Source organism: Gadus chalcogrammus, chromosome 16 (assembly GCF_026213295.1).
Source record: "Gadus chalcogrammus isolate NIFS_2021 chromosome 16, NIFS_Gcha_1.0, whole genome shotgun sequence".
NCBI lineage: Eukaryota > Metazoa > Chordata > Actinopteri > Gadiformes > Gadidae > Gadus > Gadus chalcogrammus.
The window spans coordinates 10,582,371-10,597,489 of record NC_079427.1 but is presented as its reverse complement, the minus strand read 5'-3'; the positions used below and the strand labels follow the sequence as shown (position 1 = coordinate 10,597,489).

The 15,119-nt window shown below is 39.2% G+C and overlaps 3 protein-coding genes across 3 annotated transcripts; all 3 read right to left on the bottom strand.

Annotated features, from left to right (window-relative positions):
* Nucleotides 1–1,539: 1,539 nt before the first annotated feature.
* LOC130405393 (extracellular calcium-sensing receptor-like) lies at nt 1,540–4,836 on the bottom strand. The gene is made up of 6 exons (XM_056610457.1): nt 4,688–4,836; nt 4,303–4,594; nt 3,352–4,146; nt 3,018–3,245; nt 2,774–2,897; nt 1,540–2,441 (listed from the first exon to the last, which is right to left on the bottom strand). The coding sequence occupies exons 1-6, from the start codon at nt 4,819–4,821 to the stop codon at nt 1,540–1,542; spliced, it is 2,475 nt and encodes an 824-aa protein (XP_056466432.1). The 5' UTR covers nt 4,822–4,836.
* Nucleotides 4,837–6,037: 1,201 nt separating this feature from the next.
* Nucleotides 6,038–9,497, bottom strand: LOC130406105 (extracellular calcium-sensing receptor-like). The gene is made up of 6 exons (XM_056611496.1): nt 9,364–9,497; nt 8,981–9,272; nt 8,025–8,819; nt 7,692–7,919; nt 7,477–7,600; nt 6,038–6,939 (listed from the first exon to the last, which is right to left on the bottom strand). The coding sequence occupies exons 1-6, from the start codon at nt 9,495–9,497 to the stop codon at nt 6,038–6,040; spliced, it is 2,475 nt and encodes an 824-aa protein (XP_056467471.1).
* Nucleotides 9,498–10,557: 1,060 nt separating this feature from the next.
* Nucleotides 10,558–14,817, bottom strand: LOC130406104 (extracellular calcium-sensing receptor-like). The gene is made up of 6 exons (XM_056611495.1): nt 14,684–14,817; nt 14,268–14,559; nt 13,322–14,116; nt 12,982–13,209; nt 12,786–12,909; nt 10,558–11,459 (listed from the first exon to the last, which is right to left on the bottom strand). Exons 1-6 carry the CDS (start codon nt 14,815–14,817, stop codon nt 10,558–10,560), a joined length of 2,475 nt encoding a protein of 824 aa, XP_056467470.1.
* Between the last annotated feature and the right edge of the window lie 302 nt (nt 14,818–15,119).

Below are 15,119 nucleotides of genomic sequence, written 5' to 3'. Positions count from 1 at the left end.
CTCCTCAGACTTGGAGAAAGACGCCACGAGCAAAAGCTGTAGAAGAGCCAAACCCTGCTCTGACCACCTCTGTGTGGGGAGCATACCTAACATGGGTGGCATCACATGCAGCAAAGAACATGGCTGATACAGCACTGGTATTTATATCAAAGAGGAGTGTATCAAATATAGTAATCTGACCGTATGAGGGGGGGGGAGAGGGAAACAAAGATTTATTTTATAAAAATGTAATGCAGTGAAAGCGCAATGGATTAATGGTCTTCCATTAAATTTCCTGTGATTAATGAACCAATGTTATTCAAGCCATGCAGTATTGAAAATTAAACACAAATCATTCAACACTATTGCATTTTCTATGTTTCACGATTATCAGCCCTCATATGATTTACCCAAAGAAACTAAAAACCAGAGAAATCCCAGTCAGTTTTTTAGATCAAGCCAAAGTATAGATGACTAGCTAAACTAGAAACGTAGTAAGTTGCTGCAGTTTAATATAGTATTTAAATCGTAATATTTTGGTTCTTAGTGGATCTTTTGCATTGGCACTATTAACCACAATATTTGAATACAGTTATATGTCATTGAGACGGCATTGTTCGTATCACAAATACAATCAATGCACTTGTATTTTGTAATATATCATAGCAAATGTTCGATATAATTAATAATTTTTCATGATTCAACTGTTTAATTTTAAACCTGCTTCATATTTTTTGGTTGGTCTCATTGTCTTCTGGAGAGGTGGCTACCACAAATGCTAACCATTTCCAACATTGTGGAGCCTAACGTCAATATTAAACCTTGAAACACAATGTAAAGCTAAAACAGTTGCGTTATTTCTTATTACACTGGCGCTACAATGATTAATAGATTGGAAACATGATTGTTAAGTACCGGGCGTCTATGTGACGACCCCAGTACCTATGGCTAGAGGCTAGGTGCTTGCTACATATCTGGTGTACTTCCAGTAGAAGCTAAATGCTAAAAACAATGCTTTAAAACAATATTTGATCGTCATGCTATCTATACAAACGATATGTCATATGAAATCTAAGACTCCACATAGAGTCCAACGGTATAAGCCTCTTCATTTTGTGAGCCTATCTCGATTACCTAGATGTGAAGGGTTACATACTTTTCCAAGTTACTACCACACACACACACACACACACACACACACACACACACACACACACACACACACACACACACACACACACACACACACACACACACACACACACACACACACACACACAGTGTGTGGCTTTATTACAACATAATTCCAACTTTACTTTGCACTACAGCACTCACCACACTTTCTGCAGGAAATGCATCTTCTAGTTTGAATTTCACATTCTTAATATAATTATATATGATCAATAATTGAAAGGATAGCTACAGCACTTTGAAATAAAGACAGCAATTAACAAACCAAGAGGCCAGAATGGCACGAAGAACAAATGGCACACTGATGAATGCTAAAGTCTTTATTGGAAAACATATTTCTTGGACTATGAATATAAGCTTTTTCTAAAATTAACTCTTCTTATCCATCATATTCTTTTTTGTGTTTCTTTCTGGTTTCAACAATATTATGTAGCACTTTGGAATAAAAATACAAAAAAGTAACCCAAAACTAGAGGCCAGGATAGCAAATATTTCCACAGCCACACTGAACTTCCCAGGAGAACTGACATAAGCAGGGATGAAGGTCATCCAGACTGCACAGAATATCAACATGCTAAAGGTGATGAATTTGGCCTCATTGAAGTTATCAGGCAGCTTTCTGGCCAGAAAAGCCAGTATGAAACATAATAAAGCTAAGAGTCCTATGTACCCCAACACAGCCCAGAACCCTATAGGGGATCCTAATGCACATTCTAGAATGATCTTATCTTTAAAATGTCTTAAATTCTTAAACGGATAGGGAGGGTTGGCTGTTAACCAAACTATACAAATCACAATTTGTATAAAAGTAAAAGCCAGAACAACAATTCTCTGTCGACGAGGTCCAAACCATTTCATAAGATTACTACCGGGTAGTGTGGCGTTAAAGGCCATCAACACAGCAAGAGTTTTCCCCAGAACACAAGAGATACAGAGGACAAAGGTGATCCCAAACGCTGTGTGGCGAAGCATACAGGACCAGTCTGAGGGACGGCCGATAAAGGTCAGAGAACACAGGAAACACAGAGTCAAGGAGAAGAGCAGCAGGAAGCTCAGCTCAGAGTTGTTGGCCTTGACTATTGGAGTATTCCTATGTCTGAAGAAAATTAATGCCACTGTAGCAGTCAAGCAGGCTCCTATTAAGGAAGACAGTGTGAGAATTGTCCCCATGATTTCAGTGTATGACAAAAACTCAGTTTCCTTTTTCTCACATTCGTCTCTTCTCTTATTGGACCAGAACTCAGGAGGACATCTCACACAGGTGTTAGAATCTAAAATTCGAAAAAAATATAAGTTAGAGTTATTACATTTATTAAAATACAATTTTTATGAAAGAAAGTAGCACGATGATATAAATTAAGTATTTTTTTCAATTATCTTATTTGGCGTGTTCTCTTATTTACTTTCTACTTTTCTTTGGAATGGACGGTTTATTAATCCCTGTATATGTTAAACAATACATATGTTTATACAAATAAATGTTGTTATAGTAAGTGTATCTTTTATAATGGAAAATTTTTCATGTGACAGCAATGTAAAAGTAAACACAAATTATTATTTTCATGACAATAATCCTACATTCTCCTGAGCCAGACTATAGTACCTGTTGTGTTACTGACATCCCCCTCTGCACACGGTATACAGTCATAGCAGCAGACAGGCTTTCCTTTCTGGAGGACCTTTCGAGTTCCCAAAGCACATGTCCCACTGCAGACTGAAATAGGTACCTGCATGTGAAAACACAGTCAGAGTAGTTTCAAATGTATTTGAAATTGAACAAACAATTATGGATAAAAATTCTTCACGGAGTGTGCTGATCAATATTTAATGGAAAAACAGAACTTAACCTGTTTTGAATTATTTGCCCACGTCAATGTTAGGTTATCTAGATGTAGCTGTTTTTCTTCAGGCAGAGAAGCATCAAAGAGGCCAACAGTAACAAACTCCTCACTGCCATCTTTCTTGGGCTGCCAATTTATGATGTCATACTTTGCAGCTGGGTCTCCATACTGATTAAAGTAAACCTCTTCTCCATCTTTTGTTTCAAACCTTATTTTTTTTAAATTTTCCAAAATCTGATGACAGATGCTTAATTTTAGCACATTGTTCATATCCAGGGTTTATTTAAATCACCAGTCAACAGAGTCATTTACAGTTAATAACATTTTGTTTATAACTCACCACATGCGAATCTGATGCTATAGTGTTGCCACATGTGTCTCCACAGCCAAGAATTTTATGAAGAGTGTGGGCAACTGCATACACTGCTTTATATACATTGTTAAAGTATGGCATAAGTGACATATCATGGAAGCTGTTTTTTATCTGTGTCAGATCTTCATAACCAGTACACTGTTTGAGCGTTTCTTCTCTTTGATTTATATGATTAAAAATACAACCAAAGGTTTTCTCCCAGAACTCTGTGAACAATTTATTTCCAGAGGAGTTGAGTGGCTTCACATCCAAAATGAAGTCTTTAAGGCCAGTGACATGGGCCTTTCTGATGGCAAGGCCAATAGAGCCATCCAGGATGTAGTGTCCCTTCGCTTGTGCATTTTGGGAATCTGATATCCATCCCTCAGTGCCTACCCATTGGAAACCTGTGAGGTTGTGGTGGGCAAACTCCTCAATTAGTATGTCCATATCCATATGATTGAGGAACGCAATAATAACCTTGGAAGTAGAACCCTTAATAGTCTCTATAATCTTCTGCGTTTGTTCTGGTGGATCCGTCCTGAAAAAAGGCAATGAGTACTCAAGACAGATTCCGAGCTGGGAGGCTATTTCTATAAATGTGGCCATTCCATTGTTCCCATAGTCATCATTTGTTCTAATAGCCCCTACCCAGGTCCAACCAAAGTGCTTGACCATTTGGGCTAGAGCTCTACTCTGGTAGTAGTCACTGGGTATGGTTCTGAGGAAGGATGGATACTTGACTTTGTTGCTAAGACAAGCACATGTTGCATAGTGGCTGACCTGGGGGACGGATACAAAATTATCAGAATTGCAGTTTTCAAGTTAGTATTGCAACTAAGGTGAAAATAAAGTAGCGAAAAGAACAGAACTAGAAGCATACAGAAAAAAAGCCAAATTTTGTATGTTCAGGAAAGAGGTTACTTGGAAAGACTTTACCAATGGAGTGTGAAAGGGTCCAATAACTGTGGATATTGCCATGGAAGGAGAAGACGAGGTAACTCCTACAATGGCAGGGACAGATCCACTGCAAGGTTTCTCTGACATGGAGGCCATTTCCTCATTCCCATTAATCAAAGACAGCGCGACTTTAACTGCCCGTGCAATCGAACCACATAGATCATACAATTTATAACCTAGTTTAATGCCAGGCAGAATGTCTGTGCTGTTGTTTATCTCCTCAATGGCAAACAGCATCACCTGGGCAAACTGGATCGCTCTGAAATTCAGACTTCAACCAAAGGGTTATTATGATTACATATATAATCGAATACATGGCCATTAGAATTTGGTAAATCTACATATGTATATGATTTAAAACTACCTTATACACTGTAGTGGTAGTGGTCTGTGCATGTAGTTGGACTCCACAGTCTTGTAGCTGCTGTGGAAGGAGAAGATTCCACCCAAGATGATGTCTCCAGTCTTGAAGAGCTGGGGCTCCTCTGGCTCCCCCATCAGGCTGCACACTCGCTCCTCAGACTTGGAGAAAGACGCTACGAGCAAAAGCTGTAGAAGAGCCAAACCCTGCTCTGACCACCTCTGTGTGGAGAGCATACCTAACATGGGTGGCATCACATGCAGCAAAGAACAATGCTGATACAGGACTGGTATTTATATCAAAGAGGAGTGTGAAAAATATAGTAATCTGACCGTATTGATCCCTCCTGGGGGGGGGTTAACAATCACATTGTTATGTGTCATTTAGATGGCGTTATTCGCATCACAAATACAATCAACACACTTTTTGTTATATATCATAGCAAATATTCAATATAATTAATGCTTTTTTCATGATTCGACTGTTTAATATAAAACCTACTTCTTATTTTTTCAGTTGGTCTCATTGTCTTCTGGTGAGGTGGCCTTAACAAATGCTAACCATTTCCGACATTGCGAAGCCTAACGTCAATATTAAACCTAGAAACAAAATGTAGAACTAAAACAGTTACGGTCTTTCTTATTACACTGGTGCTACAATGATTAATAGATTGGAAATATGATTCTTAAGTACCGGGCGTCTATGTGACGACCCCCGTACATATGGCTAGAGGCTAGGTGCTTGCTACATATCTGGTGTACTTCCAGTAGAAGCTAAATGCTGAAAACAATGCTTTAAAACAACATTTTATCATCATGTTATCTATACAAACGATATGTCATATAAAATCTAAGACTCCACATAGAGTCCAACAGTATAAGCCTCTTCATTTTTTGAGCCTATCTCGATTACCTCGATGTGAAGGAATAAGGTGAGTACCATACTTTTCCAAGTTAGTACCACACACACACACACACACACACACACACACACACACACACACACACACACACACACACACACACACACACACACACACACACACACACACACACACACACACACATACACACAGTGTGTGGCTTTATTACAACTTATTTCCAACCTTTCTTTGCACTACAGCACTCACCACACTTTCTGCAGGAAATGCATCTTCTAGTTTGAATGTCACATTCTTAATATAATTATATATGATCAATTATTGAAATGATAGATGTAGCAGTTTGAAATAAAGACAGAAAATAACGAACCAAGATGCTAGGATGGCACAAAGAACAAATGTTACGCTGATGAATGCTAAAGTCTTTATTGGAAAACATATTTTTTGGACTGTGAATATAAACTTTTGCAAAACTAACTCTTCTTATCCATCATATTCTTTTTTGTGTTTCTTTCTGGTTTCAACAATATTATGTAGCATTTTGGAATAAAAATACAAAAAAGTAACCCAAAACTAGAGGCCAGGATAGCAAATATTTCCACAGCCACACTGAACTTCCCAGGAGAACTGACATAAGCAGGGATGAAGGTCATCCAGACTGCACAGAATATCAACATGCTGAAGGTGATGAATTTGGCTTCATTGAAGTTATCAGGCAGCTTTCTGGCCAGAAAAGCCAGTATGAAACATAACAAAGCTAAGAGTCCTATGTACCCCAACACAGCCCAGAACCCTATAGGGGATCCTAACGCACATTCTAGAATGATCTTATCCTTAAAATGTCTTAAATTCTTAAACGGATAGGGAGGGTTGGCTATTAACCAAACTATACAAATCACAACTTGTATAAAAGTAAAAGCTAGAACAACGATTCTCTGTCGACGAGGTCCAAACCATTTCATAAGATTACTACCGGGTAGTGTGGCCTTAAAGGCCATCAACACAGCAAGAGTTTTCCCCAGAACACAAGAGATACAGAGGACAAAGGTGATCCCAAACGCTGTGTGGCGAAGCATACAGGACCAGTCTGAGGGACGGCCGATGAAGGTCAGAGAACACAGGAAACACAGAGTCAAGGAGAAGAGCAGCAGGAAGCTCAGCTCAGAGTTGTTGGCCTTGACTATTGGAGTATTCCTATGTCTGAAGAAAATGAATGCCACTGTAGCAGTCAAGCAGGCTCCTAACAAGGAAGACACTGTGAGAATTGTCCCCATGATTTCGGTATATGACAAAAACTCAGTTTCCTTTTTCTCACATTCATCTCTTCTCTCATTGGACCAGAACTCAGGATGGCATTTTACACAGGTGATCGAATCTAAAATTAAATGAAATATACATTACAATTATCACATTTATTGAGAGACATTTTTTTATGAAAGAATGTAGCATGATGAGGAAAATGTAGCATTTATTAATGTATTTTGTCTCACTAGTCTTGTTATTTACTTTCTAATATTGCTTAGAATGTTTAGTGTATTCATCTAATTTTTGCGTAATTATAATCAGTGCAATATTAGTAATGGAGACTTTTTAACATAAATGCATGTCAAATAAACACAGTTGTGGCCCACAGCATTAATAATGGTCTTGTTTGTGCAAGAGACCAACAGGGCTTGAGCACTGTATTGCTTAGCCTACTCCACTCATTCCTTGGCAGTAACCACTTCCTTAAGGAAACACATATCAAAGTTATAGGATGCAACTTTACTTACTCTGCATTTACTGTATAATTGCTCCATTAACAAATTCATAGTAACTTTCTTGTGATGATTAACTGCCTAAAAAAATGGTTGACAACTAATTAATATATTTATGGCACTACCCTACATTATCTTGAGGAACACTATAGTACCTGTTGTGTTACTGACTTCCCCCTCTGCACACGGTATACAGTCATAGCAGCAGACAGGCTTTCCTTTCTGGAGGACCTTGCGAGTTCCCAAAGTACATGTCCCGCTGCAGACTGAGATAGGTACCTGCATGTGAATACACAGTCAGAGTTGATTCCACTGTACTGATCTCAACTTGACTGTGCTGATCATTATTTAATGGAAAAAATAACTTAACCTGTTTTGAGTTATTTGCCCAGGTCAAGGTTAGGTTATCTAGATGAAGCTGTTTGTCTTCAGGCAGAGACGCATCATAGAGGCCAATAGTAACAAACTCCACACTGCCATCCTTCTTGGGCTGCCAGTTTATGATGTCATACTTTGCAGCTGGGTCTCCATTCTCATTAAAGTAAACTTCCTCTCCCTCTTTTGTTTTGAACCTTATTTTTTTTAAATGCTGCAAAATCTGATGGCAAATGCTTAATTTTAGCACAATGTTCGCATTCAGTGCCTTTTTAAATCACCAATCTACAGAATAATTTAAAGTTAATCACATTTGTTTATAACTCACCACTTGCGGATCTGATGCTATAGTGTTGCTGCACATGTCTCCACAGCCAAGAATTGTATGAAGAGTGTGGGCAACTGCATACACTGCTTTATATACATTGTTAAAGATAGGCATAAGTGACATGTCATGGAAGCTGTTTTTTATCTCCGTAAGGTCTTCAAAACCTGTACATTGTTCTAGATGTTCTCCTGTTTGCTTGTTATGATGAAAAATGCAACCAAAGGCTGTCTCCCAGAACTCTGTGAATAATTTATTTCCAGAGAAGTTGAGTGGTTTCACATCCAACATGAACTCTCTCAGGCCAGTGACATGGGCCTTTCGGATGGCCAGGCCAATAGAGCCTTCAAGGATGTAGTTGCCCTTTGCAATAGCAGTTTGGGAATCCGATATCCAGCTTTCAGTGCCTATCCATTGGAACCCTGTGAGGTTGTGGTGGGCAAACTCCTCTATTAGTACGTCCATATCCATATGAGAGAGGAACCCAATAATAACCTTGGAAGAGGAACCCTTAATGGTGTCTATAATCTTCTGCTTTTGTTCGGGTGAATCTGTCCTGAAAAAAGGCAATGAGTACTCAAGGCAGATGCCGAGCTGTGTGGCTATTTCTATAAATGTGGCCATTCCATTGTTCCCATAGTCATCATTTGTTCTAATAGCCCCTACCCAGGTCCAACCAAAGTGCTTGACCATTTGGGCTAGAGCTCTACTTTGGTAGTAGTCACTTGGTATGGTTCTGAGGAAGGATGGATACTTGACTTTGTTGCTAAGACAAGCACATGTTGCAAAGTGGCTGACCTGGGGGGATAGAGAATAATATCAGAAATGCATTATTACAGATCAGAAAAACTTACAAAGTGAGAAATTAACACAAATGAAAAGATTCAGACAGCTAGAACCGTAAAAAAAGACACATGATATCTCAATGTTCAACCAAGGATTATTTTGAAACACTTCACCATTGGGGTGTGAAAAGGTCCAATTACTGTGGATACAGCCATACAGGGGGAAGATGAGGTCACTCCTATAATGGCAGGGACAGATCCACTGCATGGCTTCTCAGACATGGTGGCTGTTTCCTCATTTCCATTGATCAAAGAAAGTGCGACTCTGACAGCTCGCGCAAGTGAACCACATACATCATACATCTTGTAGCCTAGTTTAATGCCAGGCAGAAGGTCTGTGCTGTTGTTTATCTCCTCAATGGCAAACAGCATTGACTGGGCAAACTGGAACGCTCTGAAATTCAGACTTGAACCAAAGGGTAGTTATTACATATAACATCAAAACATGTCCTTTAGAATTAGTTAAATCTATATGTATAGATACAATTTAAAACTACCTTATACACTGGAGTGGTAGTGGTCTGTGCATGTAGGACGACTCCACAGTCCTCCAGCTGCTGTGGAACGAGAAGATACCACCCAAAATGATGTCTCCAGTCTTGAAGAGCTGGGGCTCCTCTGGCTCCCCCATTAGGCTGCATGCTCGCTCCTCAGACTTGGAAAAGGACGCCACGAGCAAAAGCTGCAGAAGAGCCAAACCCTGCTCTGACCACCTCTGTGTGGAGAGCATACCTAACATGGGTGGCATCACATGCAGCAAAGAACAAGGCTGATACAGCACTGGTATTTATATCAAAGAGGAGTGTATCAAATATAGTAATCTGACAGTATTAAACCTTCTGGGGTAGGGGGTAAACAATTTGTTCAGGTGAGCACACTTGTTAAACCAAACGTTACCCATTTATTTAATAAAAATGTAATGCAGAGAAAGCAAAATGGAATCGTTATGAATGCTTTTAGATAAGTTAACTGGCAGATATGCCCATAAATTGATTAAGGTTAGTATGATGGAAACGCAAACATAAATGATGTAACAATATTATATTTGTTTTATTGTTATGATTATCAGCCCCCAAGTGATGGACCCTAATAAGTCTCAAAACTAGGTCAGGTTTCAGCTCAAACTATAGCACATAGGACTTAACTAGATGGTTTCTTGATGCAGTTTGACGTAGTATTTGCATGTTTTTGCTGTGATTGGAGCATTTGCACTTCTACTATTGATCACCGTATTTATATACATGGTCTTGTTACATTGAGACGAATATGAATGTCAGTGTGGGAAAAAAATGTGTGTCAGAGCAGTAGAAGGAGGCAGTCTTATTTCTGTTCTGTTTTCATTAGAAATGATCCACTTTGATGATAATGAGACGGCACCATATTATCTTTGTGCAGAACATTATTTCATTTCCTTTGAGTTTACTGACTGAACATTTTAAAACTCGTTTTATCATTTTTACCAGGGAGCAATTGGCAAAAAGGCAAGATGGGTGGTTATTTGAATCTCTTTATGTTCATAGGATTATATTTTAATAAGTAATTAAAATGATAGCTATTGCTCTTTTGAATAAAGCTAGAAAAGCACAAATCAAGCTGCAAAGATGGCAAAAATATAATTTGTCCCAGTCATTCATGCTACAGTCATTAATGAAATATATATTATTTAACTATGAATGAGTACATCTACTAATCTAACTCTTCTTTTCCATCATGTTCGTTTTTGTGTTTCTTTCTGGTTTAAACAATATTATGTAGCATTTAGGGAAAAATATACAAAATAGTAACCCAAAACTAGAGGCCAGGATAGCAAATATTTCCACAGCAACACTGAACTTCCCAGGAGAACTGACATAAGCAGGGATGAAGGTCATCCAGACTGCACAGAAAATCAACATGCTGAAGGTGATGAATTTGGCCTCATTGAAGTTATCAGGCAGCTTTCTGGCCAGAAAAGCCAGTATGAAACATAATAAAGCTAAGAGTCCTATATACCCCAACACAGCCCAGAACCCTATAGGGGATCCTAATGCACATTCTAGAATGATCTTATCTTTAAAATGTCTTAAATTCTTAAATGGATAGGGAGGGTTGGCTGTTAACCAAACAATACAAATCCCAACCTGTATAAAAGTAAAAGCCAGAACAACAATTCTCTGTCGGCGAGGTCCAAACCATTTCATAAGATTGCTACCTGGTAGTGTAGCCTTAAATGCCATCAACACAGCAAGAGTTTTCCCCAGAACACAAGAGATACAGAGGACAAAGGTGATCCCAAACGCTGTGTGGCGAAGCATACAGGACCAGTCTGATGGACGGCCGATGAAGGTCAGAGAACACAGGAAACACAGAGTCAAGGAGAAGAGCAGCAGGAAGCTCAGCTCAGAGTTGTTGGCCTTGACTATTGGAGTATTCCTATGTCTGAAGAAAATGAATGCCACTGTAGCAGTCAAGCAGGCTCCTATCAAGGAAGACAGTGTGAGAATTGATCCCATGATTTCAGTAAATGACAGAAACTCAGTTTCCTTTTTCTCACAATCATCTCTTCTCTCATTGGACCAGAACTCAGGATGACATCGCACACAAGTGATAGAATCTAAAATTCAATAAAATAAGGTATAAACATTAGATTTCATGAACATTTTAAGGAAAGTAGTAACATTGTGTAAAATACATAACAATCTTATGATTATTAAAGGTGCCGTGTATAGAATTGAGTGTCATTAGGAACAGACTTGACAAATGGAATATAATAATCATAAATAAGTTTGTTTTATTAGTGTTTAATCCCATGAAAATAAGAATTGTGTTTTTGGCACCTTAGACTGCACCCTCTATATCTACACTGAGAAAAGGTCATTTTCAATGGACCCTGCCACTTTGGACCCAAATTGTACTACGGACGCCCAGAATGGACAAAAGACTCTAGAAGTTGCACATCTTTATTTGACAATCATACCCTATCTTACTTGTAAACTTTGACCTATACTTTTTCGGACAGCTAAACTAAATACAATTAATGAATCCATCAAGGATTCCCATCACTTAACTTTTGGCAACTTGATACTGTCTTAGATGATGAAATCATTTTGGTGGAACCGACTGACACATTACCGCCAAGTACAGGCCCCCGTAACCCTTCCTACATCTTTGTAAAGGGAGGGGTGGATATTAAGAAGGTGGTAATCTGCAACCTCACCGCTAGATGCCAATAGTTCCTACATACTGGACATTTACAATGTAATCTAAAACTGCATTGCTTTCTCTAAGGTCTTCTGGATTTTGATGAGAACCCATGATAAAAATAAATGCAAAAAAACCTTCACTTTTGAAGCATCAAAGCGCAATAAGTAATTTTTTAACCACGCTAATTCACTTGAAAAGGGCTTTTGAAGCTCTCCTAACCCCCATAGTCTGTTGATACTTTGCAAGTTAAGAACCAAGATGCAGGTTATTAACAGCTTCAAAAGCCATTTCACATTGTCCTTCAAAACACTTGTTGTCAACACATATGGTCTGTGGAAACAGAAGAATATAATAGTCTTCAAGCGACTGACTAATGTGAATGCCAATTATGAAATTGTGATCTTATGCATAGACGATAGATGTTCATGATTGGGATATTTACATTACAGTCATAATGGAAGGATAATCTAACTGTCATGATAAATTACTTGCAGATAAGTGCCATAGATGAGTAAATAGAAGTGTCTCAAAGCATTATCTTGTTTGATTTACAGCTGCTGGGTAACATAAAGTGCTAGGCCGTTTAATTATTTAGACTGCTTCACTAATTGCTGATCAAGCTACACTGCCTTTATGAAACAGTCCATAGATAAAGTTATAAGCCTCCCCTGTCTTTAATCTGCTTTGACACTTCTGTGAAAGGGTTCCCTAATTGAACTAAGAGCAATGCTAGTACCTGTCCTGTTACTGATTTCGCCTTCTGCACACGGTATACAGTCATAGCAGCAGACAGGCTTTCCTTTCTGGAGGACCTTGCGAGTTCCCGAATCACAGGTTCCACTGCAGATGGACACCGGTACCTGCATGTGCAAAACATATTTTATAAAGGGGTCTGAGGTCTGGGCTTATAATTATGCCAAAACAAGTTGTACCTTTTTTGAGTTATTTGCCCAATAAAACGTCTTGTTATCTAGATTGAGTTGTTTGTCTTCAGGCAGAGAAGCATCATAGAGACCGATGGTAACAAACTCCACACTGCCATCCTTCTTGGGCTGCCAGTTTATGATGTCATACTTTGCAGCTGGGTCTCCATTCTCATTAAAGTAAACCTCCTCTCCCTCTTTTGTTTTAAAATGATTTTTTTTGATATTTTGCAAAATCTGAAAATAGATGCTTGATTTATTATTCATCATGTATTTCCTTCAGACAAGTTTTTTTTATAACAGCGTTTACGTTACATTTATATTATATAACATTATGTGTATAACTGACCGTGAATGGATCTGGTGATGCAGTGTTGCTACACTTTTGCCCACAGCCAAGAATATTGTGAAGACTGTGCGCTATTGCATACACTCCTTTATATACATTGTTAAAGATAGGCATAAGTGACATGTCATTGAAGCTATTTTCCAACCCTGCGATATCTTCATAACCAGTACACTCTTTCTGACTGCCTGCTGTTTCCTTTGTCCATTTAAAGCTACAATGAAAAGCGGTCTCCCAGAACTTTGTGAACAATTTCTCTCCAGAGGAGTTGAGTGGTTTCACATGCAACATGAACTCTCTCAGTCCAGTGACCTCAGCCTTTGGGATGGCAAGACCAACCGAGCCATCAAGGATGTAGTGACCCTCTGTCGTAGCAGTTACAGAATCTGATATCCAGGCCTCCGTGCCTACCCATTGGTAACCTGTGAGGTTGTGGTGGGCAAACTCCTCAATGAGTATTTCCAAATCCATGTGTGACAGGAAGGTGACAATTACCCGAGAAGTGGAACCCTTAATGATGTCTATTATTCTCTTTATCTTTTCTGCTGGATCTGTTCTGAAAAATGACACTGAGTACTCAAGGCAGATGCCGAGCTGTGTTGCTGTGTCTGTGAATGTGGCCATTCCATTAGTCCCATAGTCATCACTAGATCTGATGGCCCCTACCCAGGTCCAACCAAAGTGCTTGACCATTTGGGCTAGAGCTCTACTCTGGTAGTAGTCACTGGGTATGGTTCTGAGGAAGGATGGATACTTGACTTTGTTGCTAAGACAAGCACATGTTGCAAAGTGGCTAACCTAGGGGATAGAGAGGAACGATATAACAAATGTGTTAGATAAGTTACACAAAGTGAATATAAAAATCAACATAAAACTACAAATTTAGAAGCAAATGCTTTTGAAATATATTCTATGATTAGGCTCGAGATTATTTTATGAAACCCTTTACCAGTGGGATGTAGAAAGGTCCTAAAACGGTGGATATAGCCATGCAGGGGGAAGAGGAGGTTTCTCCCATAATGGCAGGGACAGAGCCACGACAAGGTTTATCAGACAAGGAGGCTGTTTCCTCATTAACATCCGTCAAAGCCAGCGCCACTCTCACAGATCGTGCAATTGAACCACATGCATCATATATCATGTATCCCAGTGTAATGCCGGGCAGAAGGTCGCTGCTGTTGTTTATCTCTTCAATTGCAAATAGCATCGCCTGGGCATACTGGAATGCTCTGAAATTAAGACTTGAATCAAATGGTTAAGGATCCAAATACGCATTCATCATATGACTTTAAATTTGATGTGAAACCTTAAATGATGAAATGCAATGTATATGTATGAATATAGACATGCAAAAAAGTGTATTACCTAGTGCACTGCAGTGGTAGGGGTCTGCTCGCGTAGGTCGGCTCCACAGTCTTCCAGTTGCTGTGGAACGAGAAAATACCACCCAAGATGATGTCTCCAGTCTTGAAGAGCTGGGGCTCCTCTGGCTCCCCCATCAGACTGCACACTTGCTCCTCAGACTTGGAGAAAGACGCCACGAGTAAAAGCTGTAGAAGAGCCAAACCCTGCTCTGACCACCTCTGTGTGGAGAGCATACCTAACACGGGTGGCATCACATGCAGCAAAGAACAAAGCATACACAGTAGTGGCCTTTATAGGGAGTTTGATACATGATGTATTGGGACAATAATTCTAATCTGTATGGTGTTTTGTGTGTGTGTGTGTGTGTGTGTGTGTGTGTGTGTGTGTGTGTGTGTGTGTGTGTGTGTGTGTGTGTGTGTGTGTGTGTGTGTGTATG